Genomic DNA, 24,983 nt, shown 5'->3' with positions numbered 1-24,983 from the left:
TTTCCAAGTTCCTGTCTGGTGAAGGACTGAAAGGCCTTCAAGTCATGTACAAGTCAGAGGAGAGAAGGAGAGACATCCTTGTTTTCACTGGGCAGAAGACCAGTTCCCAAAGGGGCAGAGAAGGCTTTGCAAGGAGTTTCTGGCAGTCAGCAAATGGACAAATGAACCGCAGAGAAAACATTTCAGTAACACAAAGCTATAGGATGATATTCTCATAATAGAAAATGAGAAAAGTAAAGCAATCTGGCTGATTGGCTAAAGAAAAGAGGTGAAATGTGAGAGGTGAAATCTTTTAAGCTTCTGGTCTTTCCTATGACAAATCTGAGCAAGCACTTTGAAGGCTAGCCTTGGGGCACATGGTTGGTGATTGGAAAGAAGCAGGGCCGTGGTGAGGGTCAAGAATATAAAGTGTGGTAGCTGGTGTTTTTCTGAATATTTGTGTGAGTTTTCTGGGATATATGTTTCTATTTGCAATATAAAGGACTCTTCAGTGTTTCATAGCTTGGATGCCTTATTTTAAAACTTATTTTAAAACAGCACAACAGCAGCAATATAGGCATAAGAGATGAGAGCCTCAAGAGAACTGGAGAAATCTTTCAGTTCTGCTTGTCTGAAACGTGCCACCTTCTGTAGAGCAAAGAGCAGGACCTGCTCCTCTTATTAATTTGGCTGGTGTGGCACATCTAAGCTGGCTTCTTCAGAGGGAGGACTGTTATTGCAAAGACAGATGTTTACAGACATTTGTTTAACAGTGAGCTTAATCACAAATTAGAGTTAGCAATCTCTGTTCTTCACTTTCTGGATCCATTTTTCTGTTTGTACGGTACGAAGTGCAGTACAAAATACTGAACAAAGCTTGGAAGACTAAATTACCCATTAAGATGAAGCCTCACAGACCTGTCTGAATTAGTGCCTCAAAGGGAAAATCCGTGATTTTGTTGTGGAAAGCAGAACACTGCTTGCCCTTCAAGTGATCTGCAGGACCGGGTGGTGTTTTTCATGCTTACCAATATGTACACACCTGGATAGATGTGTTGAGATGGGAATATCACCAGATAATTTACTAGTGAAAAGATGCCTGATTGCTGAATACAGAATTAGTAATGGAAAATGAAACAGTTGAGCAAAGAATACGTGAATACTATATTTACTCATTTTAAGTATGGTATCTGGTTTGGATTGGTTCTCTCTGCTGTAATTTTCCATCTTACTCATCTGATCTTTAATTCCATGAGAGGTCACACAAAAAAAGGTTGCTAGTGGGGATGGAATACACCAAACTGAGGGTCAGTCTGCTCTGATATCCTTCAATGAAGGCCTAAGCAAGAGTTAAAACAGGGCAGATTTTCAGAGAAACATCTATCATTTGCCGAGTGCTCCCAGAAGGGAAGATGAAAAGAAGGAAGAGGAAAGTAGGTCTCCAATTATCCAGTTTTGTCATTATTTTAACTTCATGTGTTTCTGGCCGTAGCACATCATCCTGCAGTTCTTTTCAGGTTAGAATTCCTCTGACAATGTGCTCCTCTTTCTCCAAATTACCTTCAGCAGACCTTCAGGTAAACTCAGGTTATTGGCCTCCAATGCTGCCTGTTTAATGCTTTTCACTGGCACTGTCTGAGCTTTTAAATATCACTCTCCAGAAATATATACAATTTATATGTCTCTGTATATTGAAACAGTCCTTACGTTAAATATAATACTACATAAAATGTCTCCATTTGAATGATTATGAAACAGAGACTATTTTATGACTTCAGATGTTTTCCACATTATCACACATTGTAGACGATGTTCCTGCCTGAAATTAGTCTTTAATTTTTAAAGGTTGCAGGTCCCCTTCCTTTTGTTGTTGTTGTTATTGTTATAGAGTAATACAGTGTGCTTAAATATTCATATTTTATTTTTCTGCTGAGTTAGCTTTAGAAAGGCTTTATACCATTCAGGAACACGAAGTATAGAAAAGTTGAAAAAAATGTTTATACCATCTACTGTGAAATACTGTGAGGCTCTTCAGTGCCTGCGTATCTGGCTCAGTATCAACATGTGCAAAGAAAAAGAATTGTCTTTTGTTGTTGTCATTCAGTGATGTCATTAAAAAGTATATTTCTGTAGGACTTGAGGTAGGTCAAAAGGAGTCAACATCAGATGCAAAAATGACTTATATTTAACATTTTCTCCCACACAATGATTCAGGCTGAATGATCACAGTAACTCTTTCTGGTATTCCAAATGTATAAATAGCTACTGCTTCTAGTGATTTCTTAGGAGGCGAATTGGCTGGTTGGATACCTGTGTGTCAGCTTCAAATTGGATGGCCTATTCAGGCAGGCGCATATGAAATCTGGCATAGATTGAGTATTGGCTCAGTTATTAAGCTCAAGCAGGGTTTAAAATAACACTTCTGGTCTACTTGAGATTTTGTTTAAGTCAAATGCCAATTACATAAGTCTTTAATATTAGACATTAAATCCACCATACTGTGACATATAGTACAGTAAAGTCCTTTATTTATCAGCTGGAAAACATGACTTAAAAATCTAGGAGCGTGTACACAATGCTTTTTTTATACAAGATGTTAAACCAACTTCTATTAAAGAACAGGAGTTTACTGTGGTTACAGTGTCTCAAGTGTTATGGGATTACATACAGCTCTGGAGGGGAAGAAAGCCTTAGGTGGCTTTGCTTGTTTTACTTTCTCTTTTTCTGGCATCAGGGAGGGGTGAAACAAGCCCTGATTTGTTCAAATGCTGTAAAGGTAACCAAGCCATCATTAAATTCCAGAGCTATTTATCAAGCTCTGCTCAGGCACAAATGCAAATTAGACTGACTGCAAATTAGTTCAATTTATGCTTTATCACAGAAAAAAAAAAACCACCAACATACTATCTCAGGAAGAGTAAAGAGGCAAATAACAGCTGAGCAGAGCCTTATGAGAAAACTAAAAATGTTTTACAATTTCTCCCCAGGAAAATTGATAAGCACGTCTATTTTCAAAGGAAAAAGAAAGTGATTTTCCTCAGAAACGGAGAAGTAAAGATTTTTGTGGTTTTGCAACTGAACAAAATAATTTCAATTTTATTTTGCATGCTTACTTTTACATCATGATTAACACCACCTGCATCTCACATGGCTTGTACTTCAGCAAATGCAATGATTTTCCTACTGACATAGAGCTGCTTCCAATTGGAAGACCTGGCCCTAAGATGCCTCCCTTAGTGACTGCTCTTAGCACCTGTGTCTGAAACCTACCTGAAGCTTGTATGCCTGGAGCAGGAGATAGAAGGGCCTAAAGGTTGAAGTCAAAATGGGTGTTGAAGCTTCTTAAGAATCTTAAGAAGGAGCTCATAGAGATCAGTCCTTCATTAGCTGAAGGAAGGCAGACCTCTGGGGACAGCTTTATGTCTAGAAATAATCACAGAGATGGAAATCTACTGGCATAAAGGATTGCCTTAGCCTCACTGGCCCCCCCACAGTTTCCCCATCTTTATCAAGGCTTTGTTCATCATGTAAGGGTGGTGGTCCTATAGGAGATTTCATGGCTTGACTTTATATATGAAGTTCACAGGATATGTCACGGCTCTGATTGTTTTGATTCACAGTCTCGTAAGATGGCAGGTTTTTTTTATTTGTTCACTTTCAGGAGAACATGTTCCTAATTCTTAATTTGTTACATAGCATATAGTTTAAGTTAACTGAGAAGTGAAATCAGCTTAAAACTTCCTCCATGTACTTACCTAAATTTTGGTAATCATTGCTGCAATGTTTTTGATGGCTTGGGATGTTGGAAGCTATTTTTGAAATACATCCCATCCATGCCATGTATACTCAAATAAGACACTCAGGCTACATAGTCCTGAAAAGAACTCTGGAAAGAAACTGTGGATTGCTAAATGGAAAATAGAGCTCTTGGCCCTGCCTTGAGAGTGAATTCGCTGAGAAACAAGACTGAGCTACAATGTGTTTGTGTGTGCAGGCACTCCAAGATCCCCTGCTTCTATCCATTCCCAGGTTTTGAGTTAAGTGCTTGCACCAACACACCACAATTTTCCAGTGTTTATGATATTTCTATGTAATGCATTATCACAACCAGTGACATGGATGGGTAATGGGTCATCACACTGAAGAATTGCATTGCGCTGCTTGTGGACTGGACACTCCAATTGTAAGAGCACATTCTATTCCAAACCAGGTGCACAGAGAACGATCTCAGTGCAGTCCTATTTGGTTTGTTATCAAAATGCAGAGCATTGGCCTGACTTTGATTTTCAATTTTGAGTATCTTTGCAGAGATACTGTGTAGATTCAGGTGTGGGATTACAATTGGTAATTGTAACTATTGGTAACTAACCATCTCATCTTGTAAGCTGCAATGCAGATATTTGCAGCCACTACAGAGTGGAAAAAGTGAATTTGTTGCTTAACTGGAACAGAAGCCTGTGTCCTGTTGGGCTTTCTAAACCTTTTTTCCCAAGCTACATTTAATCTTGGGGAAAATATTCATTATAAATCAATACATACCTCATTAGAGCAAACCAAGTAGCTGCAATAATGGCTTGCATTTAATTGCAATGCTAGGTTTACACAAAGTTCTTACCAATGAGATGTCTTTTTCATTGGCTGTTATTGTTAAGTTAGCCACAAAACTTATGGAAGGAGTGATATATAAATATGTCAGATAAGAAGAGGCTTGTTTGTGACTGCGGCAAGACAAAGGATCATGACACAGGGATAGAATTTATGCAATTATCTCTGCTCTGTGGACTGTCCCCAGTGCTATCTGTGCAACAAGTCATAATCCCTCAAGTGAAACACTGCCCAAGCACTACTTGTGCTTATGTGCAAAATAGTAGCTAAAGTGTTATTGACCATGCAACACAGATGTCCAACTGAGGATTGTTGCAACTAGTCACTTGCTCACAGGAAGAGTGCAAACCAGATTTACACTGGTTGTTCCTGGGGCTCTTTTGCAAGTACATTGTAGAATACTTTAAAGCATAAGTTCAGCAAGGTTAATGACAAAGAGAAGCACACCTCCGTGTGAGTCGGGTCCGGTCTGCATATGGGGCCCTCAGTTCCCGTGAGGAGGGAATCACCTACAACAACAACCCTTCGGCCTGTCTTAGCAGAGGCAGCCTGCAGACGCAGAGTCGGCCGCCTCGCCCTTGGCACTGTCTTAGGCAAAGCTTCCCGTGCCTCCTCGCTCACCTCCCCTTCAATCCACAGTGCCTCTCATGTGTCACTTAGGGGCACCTGGGCAAGTAACGTTGCCAAGGAAGGGGTTCACCCTCGATGCCGAGCTGGGACTGTCTTCCAGTTCTCCCCATCTCTCAGAACCCCGGTCTCCGCCCGACGGTGACAGGACGTGGGGTCCCTCACTTTCTGGGGGCTGTCTCCCTGGCGCCTTCCTCTCTGGCACGCCTGGGAGTTACTCCACGGTCAATCTCTTGCTCTCACTCCCTGATGCTCCGTAACCTCTCCACCTCCTCCTTGAGCTCTGCCACCATGCCGAGCAGATCTTCCACCCGCTCACACCCTCACACAGTTCCCGCCTCCCTCACCGGGCAGCAGCAGGCTCAGGCACTGCGTGCAGCCGGAGACCTGAACAGCCACGTTCTTGGGCAGGGCCTCCATCTGGGTCAGGATGGAGTCCTTGCGGGGCAAGCTCGTTGCCTGGAGGGAGGACCCCATGGTAGATCTGTGGTCTTGGAGACTGCCAGTGGGCAAACTGGTCTCCAAAGTGAGGAGGGACGGTACTTCTGTGCCGTCCGGCACAAGCTCCCACACCTGCCGCTGCAGTATGCGGTGGGTGCTGCGCACATGCTGCCTGTGGGCCTGTGGGCCCGCTGTCCCCCTTCAGGGACACAGGTAGATCTAAAGATAACGCCACGACAACCATCTGGGAAGGTGCTGGGGAGAAGACGACCCCGTGGTCTCAGCTCCTAACACTGCCTACCGCAGGACAAACAGAGACGAGTGACGCCAACATGTGGGGAGGGTGTTGAAGGTGTATTTTTTGGGAAAGATGGAATCACAACCGTCACGTGGGGATGGACACGGCTGCTGGAAGCCGACTTTGGGACTGGTTGTGGGGATGTCTTCTCCGATGCTGGACCCGGGAGCGGCTTTGTGCCCGGGCTGGTCCACCGAAGGATGAAGGTGGAACGTGTGGACTCTCTTCAAGGTTGATCTTCTGTGCCGCTTGGGACCACAGCCCACGTCACGTGGGGATGGGACACGGCTGCATCAGCGCCGTCTTCGGGACTGGCCGTGGGGCCATCTTCTCGGGTGGTTTGCCCGGGAGCGGCTTCGTGCCCAGGCTGGTCCCCGCTGCCTGGACCGGCTCCCACGGCCTCGTCGGGGCCGGCTGCGGGAAGTGGAAGCGCGACGCCCCACTGGGGATCGGCTTCGAGTGGGGGCCCGCCCTCGTCCTTGCCTGGGCCGTCCTCTGCGTGCAGGCGGAGGGGAAGCCCTCGAGGACGTCGGTGGTGCTGGTGTGGCCGAGGTGAGGGTGCCGCTCTGAGTGCCTCGGGCTGTGGTACGGCTCCCAGCACGTTGTCTTCGGGGCCGACTCTGGGAGCCCGAGGCCCGGCCTCGCAATGGGGAGCGGCTTCTTGTGCGGCCGGTCTCCCGCTGCCTGGGACGATTTGTGGCGTCAGACGCCTGGGTTGTTCTGGAGGACCGTGTGGTCCTCCGTCTTCTGGGGCTCTCGGAGGAGGTCTCAGCGCCTGCAGCTGGTGCCCGTCTTCCTGCACCGCGTCGTTGGTGCTGCTGAGATGCGTCCCGCTCCTCAGAGAGGTGTGAGCGGGTGGCGGTCTGCTCAGCCTCCGGCACTCTGGGCTGGACGCTGAGCTCAGGCAGCTGGGAGTTGCAGGATGGGCCGGGAGCTGCCTGTGTAGCAGGGCCAGAGCTGACGTTTTCAGGTCCTGCAAAGACGGGGGAAGGCGCCGGTACCTCGTGGCTCGAAGTGCTGGGGCTGGCAAGCTCGGCGCTGGAGCAGGAGGCTGTAAGGAGAGACAGGAAGCTCAGCAGGGTGAACATGCAGCCCCAAGGAAGGACAGGCTGCCATCCCTCATGGGGCAGAGAGAGACTGTGGCGAGGCCACCCTGAGCTCCCGTTGCCAGGCCTCGCCCGGCCCCAGTCCCGCAGCACGCGGCTCTTTGCCTCTTACCGGTGCTCCTGCCAGCGCAGGTGTCGCACTCCCAGCCATTTCTGCCCACGGCCCAGAAGGAGCAGCACCAGTGCGTGCCTTCTGAGCCGCAGGAGCTGCAGATGAACAGCTGCCAGAGCCTGCGGAAGCAAACGGGTTGTGGCTGTGAGGACAAAGCGAGCCAGGGCACGGAGCAGCCGGCATGGCTCCGGTGCTCAGTCCTTGCTGCAAGGCTGAGATCCCACGCAGAGCCCCAGAGGACTGCGGAGGTCACTCACCCCTTCTCCTGTGCCCTCTCCCTGCCTCCCAGGTAGATGCACGGGTTGGCGTCGCAGCGCCTGTGGCTTTCTCGCAGCGGCTGGTATGCTGCATCGTCCCACCAAGATGGTCGTCTGCCGGAGAAGAGAGGGAATCTGGTGAGTCTCGGGTGCCCCAGGCATAAGGCAGACTCGGGGCATCCCTGCTCATCCTCCTTGAGCTCATTCCCTGCCTCTCCAGGAAGCTGAGACCAGTGCTCACAGGATGACCTGCCAGGGCCAGGGGCAGTTCCTGGGCAGGCACAGCAACACCAGTGCCTGAGTGTCTGCAGAGCCGGGCAGAAGGACACCAACCTGACTGGGATTCGGATGCCCAGGGTGGTCATCTGGGAGCGGAATCTTGTTTTTCCTCCGCAGACGGGGCAGAAGAATCGCATGGTGGCAGCATGCAGGGCATGTTTCTGTAGGAGAAGCACAAGCGTGAGAGCGTGAGCGTGAGCGTGAGCGTGAGCGTGAGCGTGAGTGGGGGGAGCAGACTGCTGTAGAGCACCAGTCGTGCCCACGGGGCGAGGGGAGGACTCCTACCCTGATGCAGCCCCGGTGGAACCAGGCCTGCTTGCACACCGGGCACACCATGGTGTGGTAGGACGTGCTGTCCCCCACGGGCTCCAGGCAGATGACGCAGATGGTGTTCTGCGATGGAGCTGCCTCCGCTGCCTGCCGAGGGCGATGCTCCCAGCAGAAGGACCTGGGCGGGAGGACAGAAGGCGTGGGCATGGTGAGAAGTGCCGTGAGGAGGGCAGAGGACCAGGAAAGAGCGCCAGGCCTGGGCTCTGGCTCTGGCAGGATGCTGGAGGTGTCGCTGCGGGTTCCTCCCTGGAGCAACAGTGAGGGACGGCAGCTTGGCTGCTGCTGGCAGCCCTTACCTGTGCGGCCCAAAGTGCTGCGTGACGCATTGCCCGTCCTCGGCGCAGGGCAGGTGGAAGCTGCGCTCGCAGCCTGTCTCCGCGCAGCTGATGGCAGCTCCCCTCTCGCCGCAGACAAAGCAGTTCTGGAAAGAGCAGAGCAGCCCCCGTTAGCGGTGGGCTCGGGGCCTCGGCGGCCGGCCCCACTTCTCCGGGCAGGGCGCAGGGTGTGGGCACCGCTGCCTCACGCTCTGCACAGCTGCCTGGCAGACGAGGCTCGTCTGCTGTGGTGGGACTTTGTCCCGGAGCCGGTTGGGAGGGCCGCAATGGCTTTCTTTGGGTCCAGGGAAGCCGGTGCGAGCCTCTGCCGGCACCAAGCTCCCCGTTCCGTTCAGCTCCTCACCTTCTGGCCTGCCAGCTGGAGCGTGTGCTGGATGGCGCTAACGGGGAAGCCAAAAATTTGCCCCGCTGGGCATCTCCACTCCTGAAGCCCGTTGGCAAAGACCTGCAGGAGAGAAAAGAGCGGGATCTCGTGAGGCCGGAAAGGAGGGGAGCATCCCTGGCAGGAGCCCTGGCCCGTGAGGGAACTCACCAAGCAGAATTCGTGGGCCCAGAGCCCACCGCTGGCAAATGCCTGCCCGCAGATGTCCGGGTTCACCTGTGCGCGGCCGCACAGCACACACACTGCAGAGGAAGGAGAGAGCAGCCTGGTGAGCACCTGGCAGGGCCGGGTGTTCCTGGGGGCCGTCCGTCCCCAGGGCCTGCTCCGAGCCTGCCGTGCTGCTGCCTGAGGGGCAGGGCTGGAGGGGGTGGAGGGGAAGGGGGCATCGCAGGCCCAGCAGCTGCAGCGGGCAGCCGCAGCCCGAGCCGGGGCTCTCACCTGGCTCCCCGGAGTCGGGGGCCTCCTCCTTCTTCTCCGCCATGTTCGGCATCGACAGTGAGAAACAAGAGAGTCAAGGAAGTCCGTCCTCTCTCCACGCCTCACCAGGCCGAAGTGAGCAGGGCCCCGGCCGGCAGCCTTTGCTCTGCTCCCGGCCCCGCGGGTCACAATGGCCACCACTGTGACATCACGGTCACCACCTCACCACCAGGCTGAGGGCGCGGCAGGGCGGCGGCTCCTGTGGGCAGCGCAGGGTGAGGGGCCCGGTGCTGCCAGCAGCAGGGGGCAAGGACGGCCTCCCTCAGGCCTTTTGCACCGCGCCCGTGCTGGGACGTCGCAGCACGGAGTCTAATAAAGGGCTGCGGGTCAACTGCACAGCCGGCATTTCTCGCGTGTGTGTGTGCTGTGTGCTGGCCGACTTTGCACGGCCTGCTGGTGACGGGACAAGGTGTTGACCTGAGAAAAGAGGAGGTCTGGTGACCTGCGAGGGGGAATTCCTCACTCGGAGGGCGGTGAGGCCCTGGCGCAGCTGCGCAGAGAAGCTGTGGGTGCAGGCGCTCCAGGCCTTGTTGCACAGGGCCCTCTTCGAAGCTGACCTGCTGGGTGGCAGAGGTCCCGCGGCAGGCACCTGGGGCTGGGTGGGCTGTACGATCCTTTCGTGTCCAAGCCTTCACACATCAAAGCTTCAGGCCTCGTACAGTTCCCGGAGGCAAAGTGGCACGGGCCGGGCACGATTCCCTTCCAGCCTGCGTGTGAAATGAGTCAGGAAAACTTCTGAGGTGTGCTTGCTTTGGCTGCTGGCAATGGTCACCGTGCCAGAGACGGGAGAGGAGCTGTGCCTTGCCCAGGGCTGCAGTCCTGGAGTCCCACTGGAGCATCCCTGCTCCTGCAGCCTGACCATGCAAGTCAGCTTCTGCATGAAAGTCAGGCCAACGCTGATGGGAGAGCCGCCACGCCTGGAGAGCCGCCCTCTGTGGAGATGTTCAAGGCCTCTCTGGATGGGGCTCCTGGCAGCCTGATCTAGTCTGTGGCAACCAACACACTGCAGGAGTTTGGAACTTTAGATAGGCTTTAATGTCCCTTCCAACGCAAGCCACCCAGGATCCTGTGATTCAAAGGTGTCTATCACCTCTGTACTGGTGAGCACCAGGTCCAGTAGGGCTTCACCTTGGGTTGGTCCGCTTTGTACCTTGGGTTTCGTCCGCCTGGGACGAGGATGTAATCCTCAGCAGACTCCAGGAATCTCCTGGCTTGTCTGCCACCCGCCGTGCTGCTCTCCCAGCAGAGATCTGGGTGGTTGAATTTCCCCCATCAGGACAGGAGCCCGCGAATGCGACACCTCCTGCAGCTGAAGCAAGAAGGCCTCGTCAGCAGGCTCCCCCTGATCAGGTGGCCTGTAGCACACCCCAACCACTAGATGCCCTTTACTGCACTGATCCCTGATTTTCACCCACAAGCTCTTGTTGTGGTTTTGTGACTTTTCTTGATGGTATTCCACATCGTGGAAAGCAGTGGGAGTTCAAGAGTTAATGTTCTGGTTCTGTGGACTGTGTTTTTGGGCATTTTGATTCTCGGAGGGAAGGGGAGCAGTGACATTCCCCAGAGGTAAGAAGTCCTCTTGCTCTTGCCCAGAGCAAGAAAGGTGGAGCACCTGGCAGGACACCGGCCTCTCTCCCTCTCACACATTCTTTTGGTTTCAATGCGCAGAAGCACGTGGTTCCCTCTGCAGTCTACAGCGTGAAACACTTCGGACACTCTCATTGTGTTTGATTTTACTGCATTTAGTATACTGACGTTCCTCCTCAGATCGTTGCCATTGCTCTGCTCTGTTTTGTCTTCCCTGTTAGACCCATCTACTATCTCCCTACCTTTGCCTCAAGTCTGCTGCCAAATTCGTCACGGGGCTGGGCCAACTGGCCGTAAACCTTCAACACTTTTCTTTCCCTCCCACAAACTTTCGTTTGTGGTTTTTGTTTGTTTGTTTGTTTGTTCTGTTTTGTTTGTTTTTGTGTGCGTGTGCGTGTTTTGTATTTGGGGCCTGCAGCCCCTGTCAGGAACACAGATCTAAAGAGAACTCCATGTCAGCTCTCAACCTGGTCTGAGCTGTTACTCAGACACACAGCTCTTCGCAATCTGTCCACTTCCTAACATAGAGGGCAACAGCCCTTCCCCTCCTACCCTGTCTATCCCTTTGAAGAGCCCGCAGCCCTCAATCAGCGTACGCCCGTCGTGAGATTTGTCCCACCACGTTTCCCCGGTAGCAACCAGATCGTTATTTTCCAAGCACACCATGGCTTCCAACTCCACCTGCTTATTTTGCATGCGCCGTGCATTAGTGGAGAGGCACTTCAGCTGGGCCTTCTGGTGCATTACCTTGCTAGAGGGGCCCTTCCTGAGACCTCCAAAAGAAATCTGAAGTTTTCCCCCATTGCTTCCTAGAGGGACAGGAGAAGGTTTTGGACAGGGAGTCAGCAAAATTACCTCCTCTGTGGACTTCCCACAAGATCCTACAGGACAGCTTGGAGGTTTTTCCCCACAGTCTCCTGGCGTGACAGCAACCCTAAGTGTTTCTCTGTCCCACTACACTGGAGTCTCTCCCTCATCGGATCAAGTACAAAACCCCAGACTACTTGCTCTACCCTAGCGAGCCTCGTTGCATCCCCTAGCCCCTTCCTACCAACCTCCAAGCCCTCTCAATGAGCCCCGCTAGCTCTGGGGCAGGGATCCGTTTCTCTCTTAGAAATAAGGACACCGGCCTGCAGCCATTAGACCGGGTGCGGAGTAAATCGAAAAGCCCAAAGTTCCTGTGGCGGCACCAGCCTCTCAGCCACTTATCCATTACCTGGGTTTTCCTAGCCCACTCCGCGTCCCTCACCGGCCCAGGAAGGATAGAAGCAAATATCAGTTGTGCTCCCACTCCCTCAACCAACCACCCTAAAGCCCTGAAGTCTTTTTTGATAGTCTGCAGGCTGCTCTGAGCTCCTTCATCCCTGCCTGCCTGAACTATCCGTAATGGGTAGTAGTCAGAGGGATGAACCGGATCCGGGTTCTAGTTTTTCTAGCTGTGTCCTTGACCTGGGCCCCAGGGAGGCAGCCCACCTCCGTGTGAGTCGGGTCCGGTCTGCATATGGGGCCCTCAGTTCCCGTGAGGAGGGAATCACCTACAACAACAACCCTTCGGCCTGTCTTAGCAGAGGCAGCCTGCAGACGCAGAGTCGGCCGCCTCGCCCTTGGCACTGTCTTAGGCAAAGCTTCCCGTGCCTCCTCGCTCACCTCCCCTTCAATCCACAGTGCCTCTCATGTGTCACTTAGGGGCACCTGGGCAAGTAACGTTGCCAAGGAAGGGGTTCACCCTCGATGCCGAGCTGGGACTGTCTTCCAGTTCTCCCCATCTCTCAGAACCCCGGTCTCCGCCCGACGGTGACAGGACGTGGGGTCCCTCACTTTCTGGGGGCTGTCTCCCTGGCGCCTTCCTCTCTGGCACGCCTGGGAGTTACTCCACGGTCAATCTCTTGCTCTCACTCCCTGATGCTCCGTAACCTCTCCACCTCCTCCTTGAGCTCTGCCACCATGCCGAGCAGATCTTCCACCCGCTCACACCCTCACACAGTTCCCGCCTCCCTCACCGGGCAGCAGCAGGCTCAGGCACTGCGTGCAGCCGGAGACCTGAACAGCCACGTTCTTGGGCAGGGCCTCCATCTGGGTCAGGATGGAGTCCTTGCGGGGCAAGCTCGTTGCCTGGAGGGAGGACCCCATGGTAGATCTGTGGTCTTGGAGACTGCCAGTGGGCAAACTGGTCTCCAAAGTGAGGAGGGACGGTACTTCTGTGCCGTCCGGCACAAGCTCCCACACCTGCCGCTGCAGTATGCGGTGGGTGCTGCGCACATGCTGCCTGTGGGCCTGTGGGCCCGCTGTCCCCCTTCAGGGACACAGGTAGATCTAAAGATAACGCCACGACAACCATCTGGGAAGGTGCTGGGGAGAAGACGACCCCGTGGTCTCAGCTCCTAACACTGCCTACCGCAGGACAAACAGAGACGAGTGACGCCAACATGTGGGGAGGGTGTTGAAGGTGTATTTTTTGGGAAAGATGGAATCACAACCGTCACGTGGGGATGGACACGGCTGCTGGAAGCCGACTTTGGGACTGGTTGTGGGGATGTCTTCTCCGATGCTGGACCCGGGAGCGGCTTTGTGCCCGGGCTGGTCCACCGAAGGATGAAGGTGGAACGTGTGGACTCTCTTCAAGGTTGATCTTCTGTGCCGCTTGGGACCACAGCCCACGTCACGTGGGGATGGGACACGGCTGCATCAGCGCCGTCTTCGGGACTGGCCGTGGGGCCATCTTCTCGGGTGGTTTGCCCGGGAGCGGCTTCGTGCCCGGGCTGGTCCCCGCTGCCTGGACCGGCTCCCACGGCCTCGTCGGGGCCGGCTGCGGGAAGTGGAAGCGCGACGCCCCACTGGGGATCGGCTTCGAGTGGGGGCCCGCCCTCGTCCTTGCCTGGGCCGTCCTCTGCGTGCAGGCGGAGGGGAAGCCCTCGAGGACGTCGGTGGTGCTGGTGTGGCCGAGGTGAGGGTGCCGCTCTGAGTGCCTCGGGCTGTGGTACGGCTCCCAGCACGTTGTCTTCGGGGCCGACTCTGGGAGCCCGAGGCCCGGCCTCGCAATGGGGAGCGGCTTCTTGTGCGGCCGGTCTCCCGCTGCCTGGGACGATTTGTGGCGTCAGACGCCTGGGTTGTTCTGGAGGACCGTGTGGTCCTCCGTCTTCTGGGGCTCTCGGAGGAGGTCTCAGCGCCTGCAGCTGGTGCCCGTCTTCCTGCACCGCGTCGTTGGTGCTGCTGAGATGCGTCCCGCTCCTCAGAGAGGTGTGAGCGGGTGGCGGTCTGCTCAGCCTCCGGCACTCTGGGCTGGACGCTGAGCTCAGGCAGCTGGGAGTTGCAGGATGGGCCGGGAGCTGCCTGTGTAGCAGGGCCAGAGCTGACGTTTTCAGGTCCTGCAAAGACGGGGGAAGGCGCCGGTACCTCGTGGCTCGAAGTGCTGGGGCTGGCAAGCTCGGCGCTGGAGCAGGAGGCTGTAAGGAGAGACAGGAAGCTCAGCAGGGTGAACATGCAGCCCCAAGGAAGGACAGGCTGCCATCCCTCATGGGGCAGAGAGAGACTGTGGCGAGGCCACCCTGAGCTCCCGTTGCCAGGCCTCGCCCGGCCCCAGTCCCGCGGCACGCGGCTCTTTGCCTCTTACCGGTGCTCCTGCCAGCGCAGGTGTCGCACTCCCAGCCATTTCTGCCCACGGCCCAGAAGGAGCAGCACCAGTGCGTGCCTTCTGAGCCGCAGGAGCTGCAGATGAACAGCTGCCAGAGCCTGCGGAAGCAAACGGGTTGTGGCTGTGAGGACAAAGCGAGCCAGGGCACGGAGCAGCCGGCATGGCTCCGGTGCTCAGTCCTTGCTGCAAGGCTGAGATCCCACGCAGAGCCCCAGAGGACTGCGGAGGTCACTCACCCCTTCTCCTGTGCCCTCTCCCTGCCTCCCGGGTAGATGCACGGGTTGGCGTCGCAGCGCCTGTGGCTTTCTCGCAGCGGCTGGTATGCTGCATCGTCCCACCAAGATGGTCGTCTGCCGGAGAAGAGAGGGAATCTGGTGAGTCTCGGGTGCCCCAGGCATAAGGCAGACTCGGGGCATCCCTGCTCATCCTCCTTGAGCTCATTCCCTGCCTCTCCAGGAAGCTGAGACCAGTGCTCACAGGATGACCTGCCAGGGCCAGGGGCAGTTCCTGGGCAGGCACAGCAACACCAGTGCCTGAGTGTCTGCAGAGCCGGGCAGAAGGACACCAACCTGACTGGGATTCGGATGCCCAGGGTGGTCATCTGGGAGCGGAATCTTGTTTTTCCTCCGCAGACGGGGCAGAAGAATCGCATGGTGGCAGCATGCAGGGCATGTTTCTGTAGGAGAAGCACAAGCGTGAGAGCGTGAGCGTGAGCGTGAGCGTGAGCGTGAGCGTGAGTGGGGGGAGCAGACTGCTGTAGAGCACCAGTCGTGCCCACGGGGCGAGGGGAGGACTCCTACCCTGATGCAGCCCCGGTGGAACCAGGCCTGCTTGCACACCGGGCACACCATGGTGTGGTAGGACGTGCTGTCCCCCACGGGCTCCAGGCAGATGACGCAGATGGTGTTCTGCGATGGAGCTGCCTCCGCTGCCTGCCGAGGGCGATGCTCCCAGCAGAAGGACCTGGGCGGGAGGACAGAAGGCGTGGGCATGGTGAGAAGTGCCGTGAGGAGGGCAGAGGACCAGGAAAGAGCGCCAGGCCTGGGCTCTGGCTCTGGCAGGATGCTGGAGGTGTCGCTGCGGGTTCCTCCCTGGAGCAACAGTGAGGGACGGCAGCTTGGCTGCTGCTGGCAGCCCTTACCTGTGCGGCCCAAAGTGCTGCGTGACGCATTGCCCGTCCTCGGCGCAGGGCAGGTGGAAGCTGCGCTCGCAGCCTGTCTCCGCGCAGCTGATGGCAGCTCCCCTCTCGCCGCAGACAAAGCAGTTCTGGAAAGAGCAGAGCAGCCCCCGTTAGCGGTGGGCTCGGGGCCTCGGCGGCCGGCCCCACTTCTCCGGGCAGGGCGCAGGGTGTGGGCACCGCTGCCTCACGCTCTGCACAGCTGCCTGGCAGACGAGGCTCGTCTGCTGTGGTGGGACTTTGTCCCGGAGCCAGTTGGGAGGGCCGCAATGGCTTTCTTTGGGTCCAGGGAAGCCGGTGCGAGCCTCTGCCGGCACCAAGCTCCCCGTTCCGTTCAGCTCCTCACCTTCTGGCCTGCCAGCTGGAGCGTGTGCTGGATGGCGCTAACGGGGAAGCCAAAAATTTGCCCCGCTGGGCATCTCCACTCCTGAAGCCCGTTGGCAAAGACCTGCAGGAGAGAAAAGAGCGGGATCTCGTGAGGCCGGAAAGGAGGGGAGCATCCCTGGCAGGAGCCCTGGCCCGTGAGGGAACTCACCAAGCAGAATTCGTGGGCCCAGAGCCCACCGCTGGCAAATGCCTGCCCGCAGATGTCCGGGTTCACCTGTGCGCGGCCGCACAGCACACACACTGCAGAGGAAGGAGAGAGCAGCCTGGTGAGCACCTGGCAGGGCCGGGTGTTCCTGGGGGCCGTCCGTCCCCAGGGCCTGCTCCGAGCCTGCCGTGCTGCTGCCTGAGGGGCAGGGCTGGAGGGGGTGGAGGGGAAGGGGGCATCGCAGGCCCAGCAGCTGCAGCGGGCAGCCGCAGCCCGAGCCGGGGCTCTCACCTGGCTCCCCGGAGTCGGGGGCCTCCTCCTTCTTCTCCGCCATGTTCGGCATCGACAGTGAGAAACAAGAGAGTCAAGGAAGTCCGTCCTCTCTCCACGCCTCACCAGGCCGAAGTGAGCAGGGCCCCGGCCGGCAGCCTTTGCTCTGCTCCCGGCCCCGCGGGTCACAATGGCCACCACTGTGACATCACGGTCACCACCTCACCACCAGGCTGAGGGCGCGGCAGGGCGGCGGCTCCTGTGGGCAGCGCAGGGTGAGGGGCCCGGTGCTGCCAGCAGCAGGGGGCAAGGACGGCCTCCCTCAGGCCTTTTGCACCGCGCCCGTGCTGGGACGTCGCAGCACGGAGTCTAATAAAGGGCTGCGGGTCAACTGCACAGCCGGCATTTCTCGCGTGTGTGTGTGCTGTGTGCTGGCCGACTTTGCACGGCCTGCTGGTGACGGGACAAGGTGTTGACCTGAGAAAAGAGGAGGTCTGGTGACCTGCGAGGGGGAATTCCTCACTCGGAGGGCGGTGAGGCCCTGGCGCAGCTGCGCAGAGAAGCTGTGGGTGCAGGCGCTCCAGGCCTTGTTGCACAGGGCCCTCTTCGAAGCTGACCTGCTGGGTGGCAGAGGTCCCGCGGCAGGCACCTGGGGCTGGGTGGGCTGTACGATCCTTTCGTGTCCAAGCCTTCACACATCAAAGCTTCAGGCCTCGTACAGTTCCCGGAGGCAAAGTGGCACGGGCCGGGCACGATTCCCTTCCAGCCTGCGTGTGAAATGAGTCAGGAAAACTTCTGAGGTGTGCTTGCTTTGGCTGCTGGCAATGGTCACCGTGCCAGAGACGGGAGAGGAGCTGTGCCTTGCCCAGGGCTGCAGTCCTGGAGTCCCACTGGAGCATCCCTGCTCCTGCAGCCTGACCATGCAAGTCAGCTTCTGCATGAAAGTCAGGCCAACGCTGATGGGAGAGCCGCCACGCCTGGAGAGCCGCCCTCTGTGGAGATGTTCAAGGCCTCTCTGGATGGGGCTCCTGGCAGCCTGATCTAGTCTGTGGCAACCAACACACTGCAGGAGTTTGGAACTTTAGATAGGCTTTAATGTCCCTTCCAACGCAAGCCACCCAGGATCCTGTGATTCAAAGGTGTCTATCACCTCTGTACTGGTGAGCACCAGGTCCAGTAGGGCTTCACCTTGGGTTGGTCCGCTTTGTACCTTGGGTTTCGTCCGCCTGGGACGAGGATGTAATCCTCAGCAGACTCCAGGAATCTCCTGGCTTGTCTGCCACCCGCCGTGCTGCTCTCCCAGCAGAGATCTGGGTGGTTGAATTTCCCCCATCAGGACAGGAGCCCGCGAATGCGACACCTCCTGCAGCTGAAGCAAGAAGGCCTCGTCAGCAGGCTCCCCCTGATCAGGTGGCCTGTAGCACACCCCAACCACTAGATGCCCTTTACTGCACTGATCCCTGATTTTCACCCACAAGCTCTTGTTGTGGTTTTGTGACTTTTCTTGATGGTATTCCACATCGTGGAAAGCAGTGGGAGTTCAAGAGTTAATGTTCTGGTTCTGTGGACTGTGTTTTTGGGCATTTTGATTCTCGGAGGGAAGGGGAGCAGTGACATTCCCCAGAGGTAAGAAGTCCTCTTGCTCTTGCCCAGAGCAAGAAAGGTGGAGCACCTGGCAGGACACCGGCCTCTCTCCCTCTCACACATTCTTTTGGTTTCAATGCGCAGAAGCACGTGGTTCCCTCTGCAGTCTACAGCGTGAAACACTTCGGACACTCTCATTGTGTTTGATTTTACTGCATTTAGTATACTGACGTTCCTCCTCAGATCGTTGCCATTGCTCTGCTCTGTTTTGTCTTCCCTGTTAGACCCATCTACTATCTCCCTACCTTTGCCTCAAGTCTGCTGCCAAATTCGTCACGGGGCTGGGCCAACTGGCCGTAAACCTTCAACACTTTTCTTTCCCTCCCACAAACTTTCGTTTGTGGTTTTTGTTTGTTTGTTTGTTTGTTCTGTTTTGTTTGTTTTTGTGTGCGTGTGCGTGTTTTGTATTTGGGGCCTGCAGCCCCTGTCAGGAACACAGATCTAAAGAGAACTCCATGTCAGCTCTCAACCTGGTCTGAGCTGTTACTCAGACACACAGCTCTTCGCAATCTGTCCACTTCCTAACATAGAGGGCAACAGCCCTTCCCCTCCTACCCTGTCTATCCCTTTGAAGAGCCCGCAGCCCTCAATCAGCGTACGCCCGTCGTGAGATTTGTCCCACCACGTTTCCCCGGTAGCAACCAGATCGTTATTTTCCAAGCACACCATGGCTTCCAACTCCACCTGCTTATTTTGCATGCGCCGTGCATTAGTGGAGAGGCACTTCAGCTGGGCCTTCTGGTGCATTACCTTGCTAGAGGGGCCCTTCCTGAGACCTCCAAAAGAAATCTGAAGTTTTCCCCCATTGCTTCCTAGAGGGACAGGAGAAGGTTTTGGACAGGGAGTCAGCAAAATTACCTCCTCTGTGGACTTCCCACAAGATCCTACAGGACAGCTTGGAGGTTTTTCCCCACAGTCTCCTGGCGTGACAGCAACCCTAAGTGTTTCTCTGTCCCACTACACTGGAGTCTCTCCCTCATCGGATCAAGTACAAAACCCCAGACTACTTGCTCTACCCTAGCGAGCCTCGTTGCATCCCCTAGCCCCTTCCTACCAACCTCCAAGCCCTCTCAATGAGCCCCGCTAGCTCTGGGGCAGGGATCCGTTTCTCTCTTAGAAATAAGGACACCGGCCTGCAGCCATTAGACCGGGTGCGGAGTAAATCGAAAAGCCCAAAGTTCCTGTGGCGGCACCAGCCTCTCAGCCACTTATCCATTACCTGGGTTTTCCTAGCCCACTCCGCGTCCCTCACCGGCCCAGGAAGGATAGAAGCAAATATCAGTTGTGCTCCCACTCCCTCAACCAACCACCCTAAAGCCCTGAAGTCTTTTTTGATAGTCTGCAGGCTGCTCTGAGCTCCTTCATCCCTGCCTGCCTGAACTATCCGTAATGGGTAGTAGTCAGAGGGATGAACCGGATCCGGGTTCTAGTTTTTCTAGCTGTGTCCTTGACCTGGGCCCCAGGGAGGCAGCCCACCTCCGTGTGAGTCGGGTCCGGTCTGCATATGGGGCCCTCAGTTCCCGTGAGGAGGGAATCACCTACAACAACAACCCTTCGGCCTGTCTTAGCAGAGGCAGCCTGCAGACGCAGAGTCGGCCGCCTCGCCCTTGGCACTGTCTTAGGCAAAGCTTCCCGTGCCTCCTCGCTCACCTCCCCTTCAATCCACAGTGCCTCTCATGTGTCACTTAGGGGCACCTGGGCAAGTAACGTTGCCAAGGAAGGGGTTCACCCTCGATGCCGAGCTGGGACTGTCTTCCAGTTCTCCCCATCTCTCAGAACCCCGGTCTCCGCCCGACGGTGACAGGACGTGGGGTCCCTCACTTTCTGGGGGCTGTCTCCCTGGCGCCTTCCTCTCTGGCACGCCTGGGAGTTACTCCACGGTCAATCTCTTGCTCTCACTCCCTGATGCTCCGTAACCTCTCCACCTCCTCCTTGAGCTCTGCCACCATGCCGAGCAGATCTTCCACCCGCTCACACCCTCACACAGTTCCCGCCTCCCTCACCGGGCAGCAGCAGGCTCAGGCACTGCGTGCAGCCGGAGACCTGAACAGCCACGTTCTTGGGCAGGGCCTCCATCTGGGTCAGGATGGAGTCCTTGCGGGGCAAGCTCGTTGCCTGGAGGGAGGACCCCATGGTAGATCTGTGGTCTTGGAGACTGCCAGTGGGCAAACTGGTCTCCAAAGTGAGGAGGGACGGTACTTCTGTGCCGTCCGGCACAAGCTCCCACACCTGCCGCTGCAGTATGCGGTGGGTGCTGCGCACATGCTGCCTGTGGGCCTGTGGGCCCGCTGTCCCCCTTCAGGGACACAGGTAGATCTAAAGATAACGCCACGACAACCATCTGGGAAGGTGCTGGGGAGAAGACGACCCCGTGGTCTCAGCTCCTAACACTGCCTACCGCAGGACAAACAGAGACGAGTGACGCCAACATGTGGGGAGGGTGTTGAAGGTGTATTTTTTGGGAAAGATGGAATCACAACCGTCACGTGGGGATGGACACGGCTGCTGGAAGCCGACTTTGGGACTGGTTGTGGGGATGTCTTCTCCGATGCTGGACCCGGGAGCGGCTTTGTGCCCGGGCTGGTCCACCGAAGGATGAAGGTGGAACGTGTGGACTCTCTTCAAGGTTGATCTTCTGTGCCGCTTGGGACCACAGCCCACGTCACGTGGGGATGGGACACGGCTGCATCAGCGCCGTCTTCGGGACTGGCCGTGGGGCCATCTTCTCGGGTGGTTTGCCCGGGAGCGGCTTCGTGCCCGGGCTGGTCCCCGCTGCCTGGACCGGCTCCCACGGCCTCGTCGGGGCCGGCTGCGGGAAGTGGAAGCGCGACGCCCCACTGGGGATCGGCTTCGAGTGGGGGCCCGCCCTCGTCCTTGCCTGGGCCGTCCTCTGCGTGCAGGCGGAGGGGAAGCCCTCGAGGACGTCGGTGGTGCTGGTGTGGCCGAGGTGAGGGTGCCGCTCTGAGTGCCTCGGGCTGTGGTACGGCTCCCAGCACGTTGTCTTCGGGGCCGACTCTGGGAGCCCGAGGCCCGGCCTCGCAATGGGGAGCGGCTTCTTGTGCGGCCGGTCTCCCGCTGCCTGGGACGATTTGTGGCGTCAGACGCCTGGGTTGTTCTGGAGGACCGTGTGGTCCTCCGTCTTCTGGGGCTCTCGGAGGAGGTCTCAGCGCCTGCAGCTGGTGCCCGTCTTCCTGCACCGCGTCGTTGGTGCTGCTGAGATGCGTCCCGCTCCTCAGAGAGGTGTGAGCGGGTGGCGGTCTGCTCAGCCTCCGGCACTCTGGGCTGGACGCTGAGCTCAGGCAGCTGGGAGTTGCAGGATGGGCCGGGAGCTGCCTGTGTAGCAGGGCCAGAGCTGACGTTTTCAGGTCCTGCAAAGACGGGGGAAGGCGCCAGTACCTCGTGGCTCGAAGTGCTGGGGCTGGCAAGCTCGGCGCTGGAACAGGAGGCTGTAAGGAGAGACAGGAAGCTCAGCAGGGTGAACATGCAGCCCCAAGGAAGGACAGGCTGCCATCCCTCATGGGGCAGAGAGAGACTGTGGCGAGGCCACCCTGAGCTCCCGTTGCCAGGCCTCGCCCGGCCCCAGTCCCGCAGCACGCGGCTCTTTGCCTCTTACCGGTGCTCCTGCCAGCGCAGGTGTCGCACTCCCAGCCATTTCTGCCCACGGCCCAGAAGGAGCAGCACCAGTGCGTGCCTTCTGAGCCGCAGGAGCTGCAGATGAACAGCTGCCAGAGCCTGCGGAAGCAAACGGGTTGTGGCTGTGAGGACAAAGCGAGCCAGGGCACGGAGCAGCCGGCATGGCTCCGGTGCTCAGTCCTTGCTGCAAGGCTGAGATCCCACGCAGAGCCCCAGAGGACTGCGGAGGTCACTCACCCCTTCTCCTGTGCCCTCTCCCTGCCTCCCAGGTAGATGCACGGGTTGGCGTCGCAGCGCCTGTGGCTTTCTCGCAGCGGCTGGTATGCTGCATCGTCCCACCAAGATGGTCGTCTGCCGGAGAAGAGAGGGAATCTGGTGAGTCTCGGGTGCCCCAGGCATAAGGCAGACTCGGGGCATCCCTGCTCATCCTCCTTGAGCTCATTCCCTGCCTCTCCAGGAAGCTGAGACCAGTGCTCACAGGATGACCTGCCAGGGCCAGGGGCAGTTCCTGGGCAGGCACAGCAACACCAGTGCCTGAGTGTCTGCAGAGCCGGGCAGAAGGACACCAACCTGACTGGGATTCGGATGCCCAGGGTGGTCATCTGGGAGCGGAATCTTGTTTTTCCTCCGCAGACGGGGCAGAAGAATCGCATGGTGGCAGCATGCAGGGCATGTTTCTGTAGGAGAAGCACAAGCGTGAGAGCGTGAGCGTGAGCGTGAGCGTGAGCGTGAGCGTGAGTGGGGGGAGCAGACTGCTGTAGAGCACCAGTCGTGCCCACGGGGCGAGGGGAGGACTCCTACCCTGATGCAGCCCCGGTGGAACCAGGCCTGCTTGCACACCGGGCACACCATGGTGTGGTAGGACGTGCTGTCCCCCACGGGCTCCAGGCAGATGACGCAGATGGTGTTCTGCGATGGAGCTGCCTCCGCCGCCTGCCGAGGGCGATGCTCCCAGCAGAAGGACCTGGGCGGGAGGACAGAAGGCGTGGGCATGGTGAGAAGTGCCGTGAGGAGGGCAGAGGACCAGGAAAGAGCGCCAGGCCTGGGCTCTGGCTCTGGCAGGATGCTGGAGGTGTCGCTGCGGGTTCCTCCCTGGAGCAACAGTGAGGGACGGCAGCTTGGCTGCTGCTGGCAGCCCTTACCTGTGCGGCCCAAAGTGCTGCGTGACGCATTGCCCGTCCTCGGCGCAGGGCAGGTGGAAGCTGCGCTCGCAGCCTGTCTCCGCGCAGCTGATGGCAGCTCCCCTCTCGCCGCAGACAAAGCAGTTCTGGAAAGAGCAGAGCAGCCCCCGTTAGCGGTGGGCTCGGGGCCTCGGCGGCCGGCCCCACTTCTCCGGGCAGGGCGCAGGGTTGTGGGCACCGCTGCCTCACGCTCTGCACAGCTGCCTGGCAGACGAGGCTCGTCTGCTGTGGTGGGACTTTGTCCCGGAGCCGGTTGGGAGGGCCGCAATGGCTTTCTTTGGGTCCAGGGAAGCCGGTGCGAGCCTCTGCCGGCACCAAGCTCCCCGTTCCGTTCAGCTCCTCACCTTCTGGCCTGCCAGCTGGAGCGTGTGCTGGATGGCGCTAACGGGGAAGCCAAAAATTTGCCCCGCTGGGCATCTCCACTCCTGAAGCCCGTTGGCAAAGACCTGCAGGAGAGAAAAGAGCGGGATCTCGTGAGGCCGGAAAGGAGGGGAGCATCCCTGGCAGGAGCCCTGGCCCGTGAGGGAACTCACCAAGCAGAATTCGTGGGCCCAGAGCCCACCGCTGGCAAATGCCTGCCCGCAGATGTCCGGGTTCACCTGTGCGCGGCCGCACAGCACACACACTGCAGAGGAAGGAGAGAGCAGCCTGGTGAGCACCTGGCAGGGCCGGGTGTTCCTGGGGGCCGTCCGTCCCCAGGGCCTGCTCCGAGCCTGCCGTGCTGCTGCCTGAGGGGCAGGGCTGGAGGGGGTGGAGGGGAAGGGGGCATCGCAGGCCCAGCAGCTGCAGCGGGCAGCCGCAGCCCGAGCCGGGGCTCTCACCTGGCTCCCCGGAGTCGGGGGCCTCCTCCTTCTTCTCCGCCATGTTCGGCATCGACAGTGAGAAACAAGAGAGTCAAGGAAGTCCGTCCTCTCTCCACGCCTCACCAGGCCGAAGTGAGCAGGGCCCCGGCCGGCAGCCTTTGCTCTGCTCCCGGCCCCGCGGGTCACAATGGCCACCACTGTGACATCACGGTCACCACCTCACCACCAGGCTGAGGGCGCGGCAGGGCGGCGGCTCCTGTGGGCAGCGCAGGGTGAGGGGCCCGGTGCTGCCAGCAGCAGGGGGCAAGGACGGCCTCCCTCAGGCCTTTTGCACCGCGCCCGTGCTGGGACGTCGCAGCACGGAGTCTAATAAAGGGCTGCGGGTCAACTGCACAGCCGGCATTTCTCGCGTGTGTGTGTGCTGTGTGCTGGCCGACTTTGCACGGCCTGCTGGTGACGGGACAAGGTGTTGACCTGAGAAAAGAGGAGGTCTGGTGACCTGCGAGGGGGAATTCCTCACTCGGAGGGCGGTGAGGCCCTGGCGCAGCTGCGCAGAGAAGCTGTGGGTGCAGGCGCTCCAGGCCTTGTTGCACAGGGCCCTCTTCGAAGCTGACCTGCTGGGTGGCAGAGGTCCCGCGGCAGGCACCTGGGGCTGGGTGGGCTGTACGATCCTTTCGTGTCCAAGCCTTCACACATCAAAGCTTCAGGCCTCGTACAGTTCCCGGAGGCAAAGTGGCACGGGCCGGGCACGATTCCCTTCCAGCCTGCGTGTGAAATGAGTCAGGAAAACTTCTGAGGTGTGCTTGCTTTGGCTGCTGGCAATGGTCACCGTGCCAGAGACGGGAGAGGAGCTGTGCCTTGCCCAGGGCTGCAGTCCTGGAGTCCCACTGGAGCATCCCTGCTCCTGCAGCCTGACCATGCAAGTCAGCTTCTGCATGAAAGTCAGGCCAACGCTGATGGGAGAGCCGCCACGCCTGGAGAGCCGCCCTCTGTGGAGATGTTCAAGGCCTCTCTGGATGGGGCTCCTGGCAGCCTGATCTAGTCTGTGGCAACCAACACACTGCAGGAGTTTGGAACTTTAGATAGGCTTTAATGTCCCTTCCAACGCAAGCCACCCAGGATCCTGTGATTCAAAGGTGTCTATCACCTCTGTACTGGTGAGCACCAGGTCCAGTAGGGCTTCACCTTGGGTTGGTCCGCTTTGTACCTTGGGTTTCGTCCGCCTGGGACGAGGATGTAATCCTCAGCAGACTCCAGGAATCTCCTGGCTTGTCTGCCACCCGCCGTGCTGCTCTCC

General features: G+C 57.4%; 3 protein-coding genes across 3 annotated transcripts; all 3 read right to left on the bottom strand.

Annotated features, from left to right (window-relative positions):
* Positions 1–6,217: 6,217 nt before the first annotated feature.
* LOC306957209 (PHD finger protein 7-like) lies at positions 6,218–9,241 on the bottom strand (the record flags this gene model as incomplete). Its single annotated transcript, XM_079548600.1, has 10 exons — positions 6,218–6,630; positions 6,753–7,001; positions 7,169–7,287; positions 7,426–7,539; positions 7,759–7,865; positions 7,990–8,152; positions 8,331–8,455; positions 8,713–8,814; positions 8,902–8,993; positions 9,190–9,241. 10 exons carry the CDS (start codon positions 9,239–9,241, stop codon positions 6,218–6,220), a joined length of 1,536 nt encoding a protein of 511 aa, XP_079404726.1.
* Positions 9,242–13,909: 4,668 nt separating this feature from the next.
* Positions 13,910–16,498, bottom strand: LOC306957208 (PHD finger protein 7-like; the record flags this gene model as incomplete). Its single annotated transcript, XM_079548599.1, has 10 exons — positions 13,910–13,962; positions 14,010–14,258; positions 14,426–14,544; positions 14,683–14,796; positions 15,016–15,122; positions 15,247–15,409; positions 15,588–15,712; positions 15,970–16,071; positions 16,159–16,250; positions 16,447–16,498. The coding sequence occupies 10 exons, from the start codon at positions 16,496–16,498 to the stop codon at positions 13,910–13,912; spliced, it is 1,176 nt and encodes a 391-aa protein (XP_079404725.1).
* A 4,668-nt stretch (positions 16,499–21,166) lies between these two features.
* Positions 21,167–23,756, bottom strand: LOC306957207 (PHD finger protein 7-like; the record flags this gene model as incomplete). Its single annotated transcript, XM_079548598.1, has 10 exons — positions 21,167–21,219; positions 21,267–21,515; positions 21,683–21,801; positions 21,940–22,053; positions 22,273–22,379; positions 22,504–22,666; positions 22,845–22,969; positions 23,228–23,329; positions 23,417–23,508; positions 23,705–23,756. The coding sequence occupies 10 exons, from the start codon at positions 23,754–23,756 to the stop codon at positions 21,167–21,169; spliced, it is 1,176 nt and encodes a 391-aa protein (XP_079404724.1).
* Between the last annotated feature and the right edge of the window lie 1,227 nt (positions 23,757–24,983).

The sequence above is a fragment of the Tetrao urogallus genome (assembly GCF_951394365.1).
Source record: "Tetrao urogallus genome assembly, chromosome: Z".
Taxonomy (NCBI): Eukaryota; Metazoa; Chordata; class Aves; order Galliformes; family Phasianidae; genus Tetrao; species Tetrao urogallus.
Note: the sequence above shows the minus strand (reverse complement) of the source record. Positions and strands in the feature narration are given on the sequence as shown.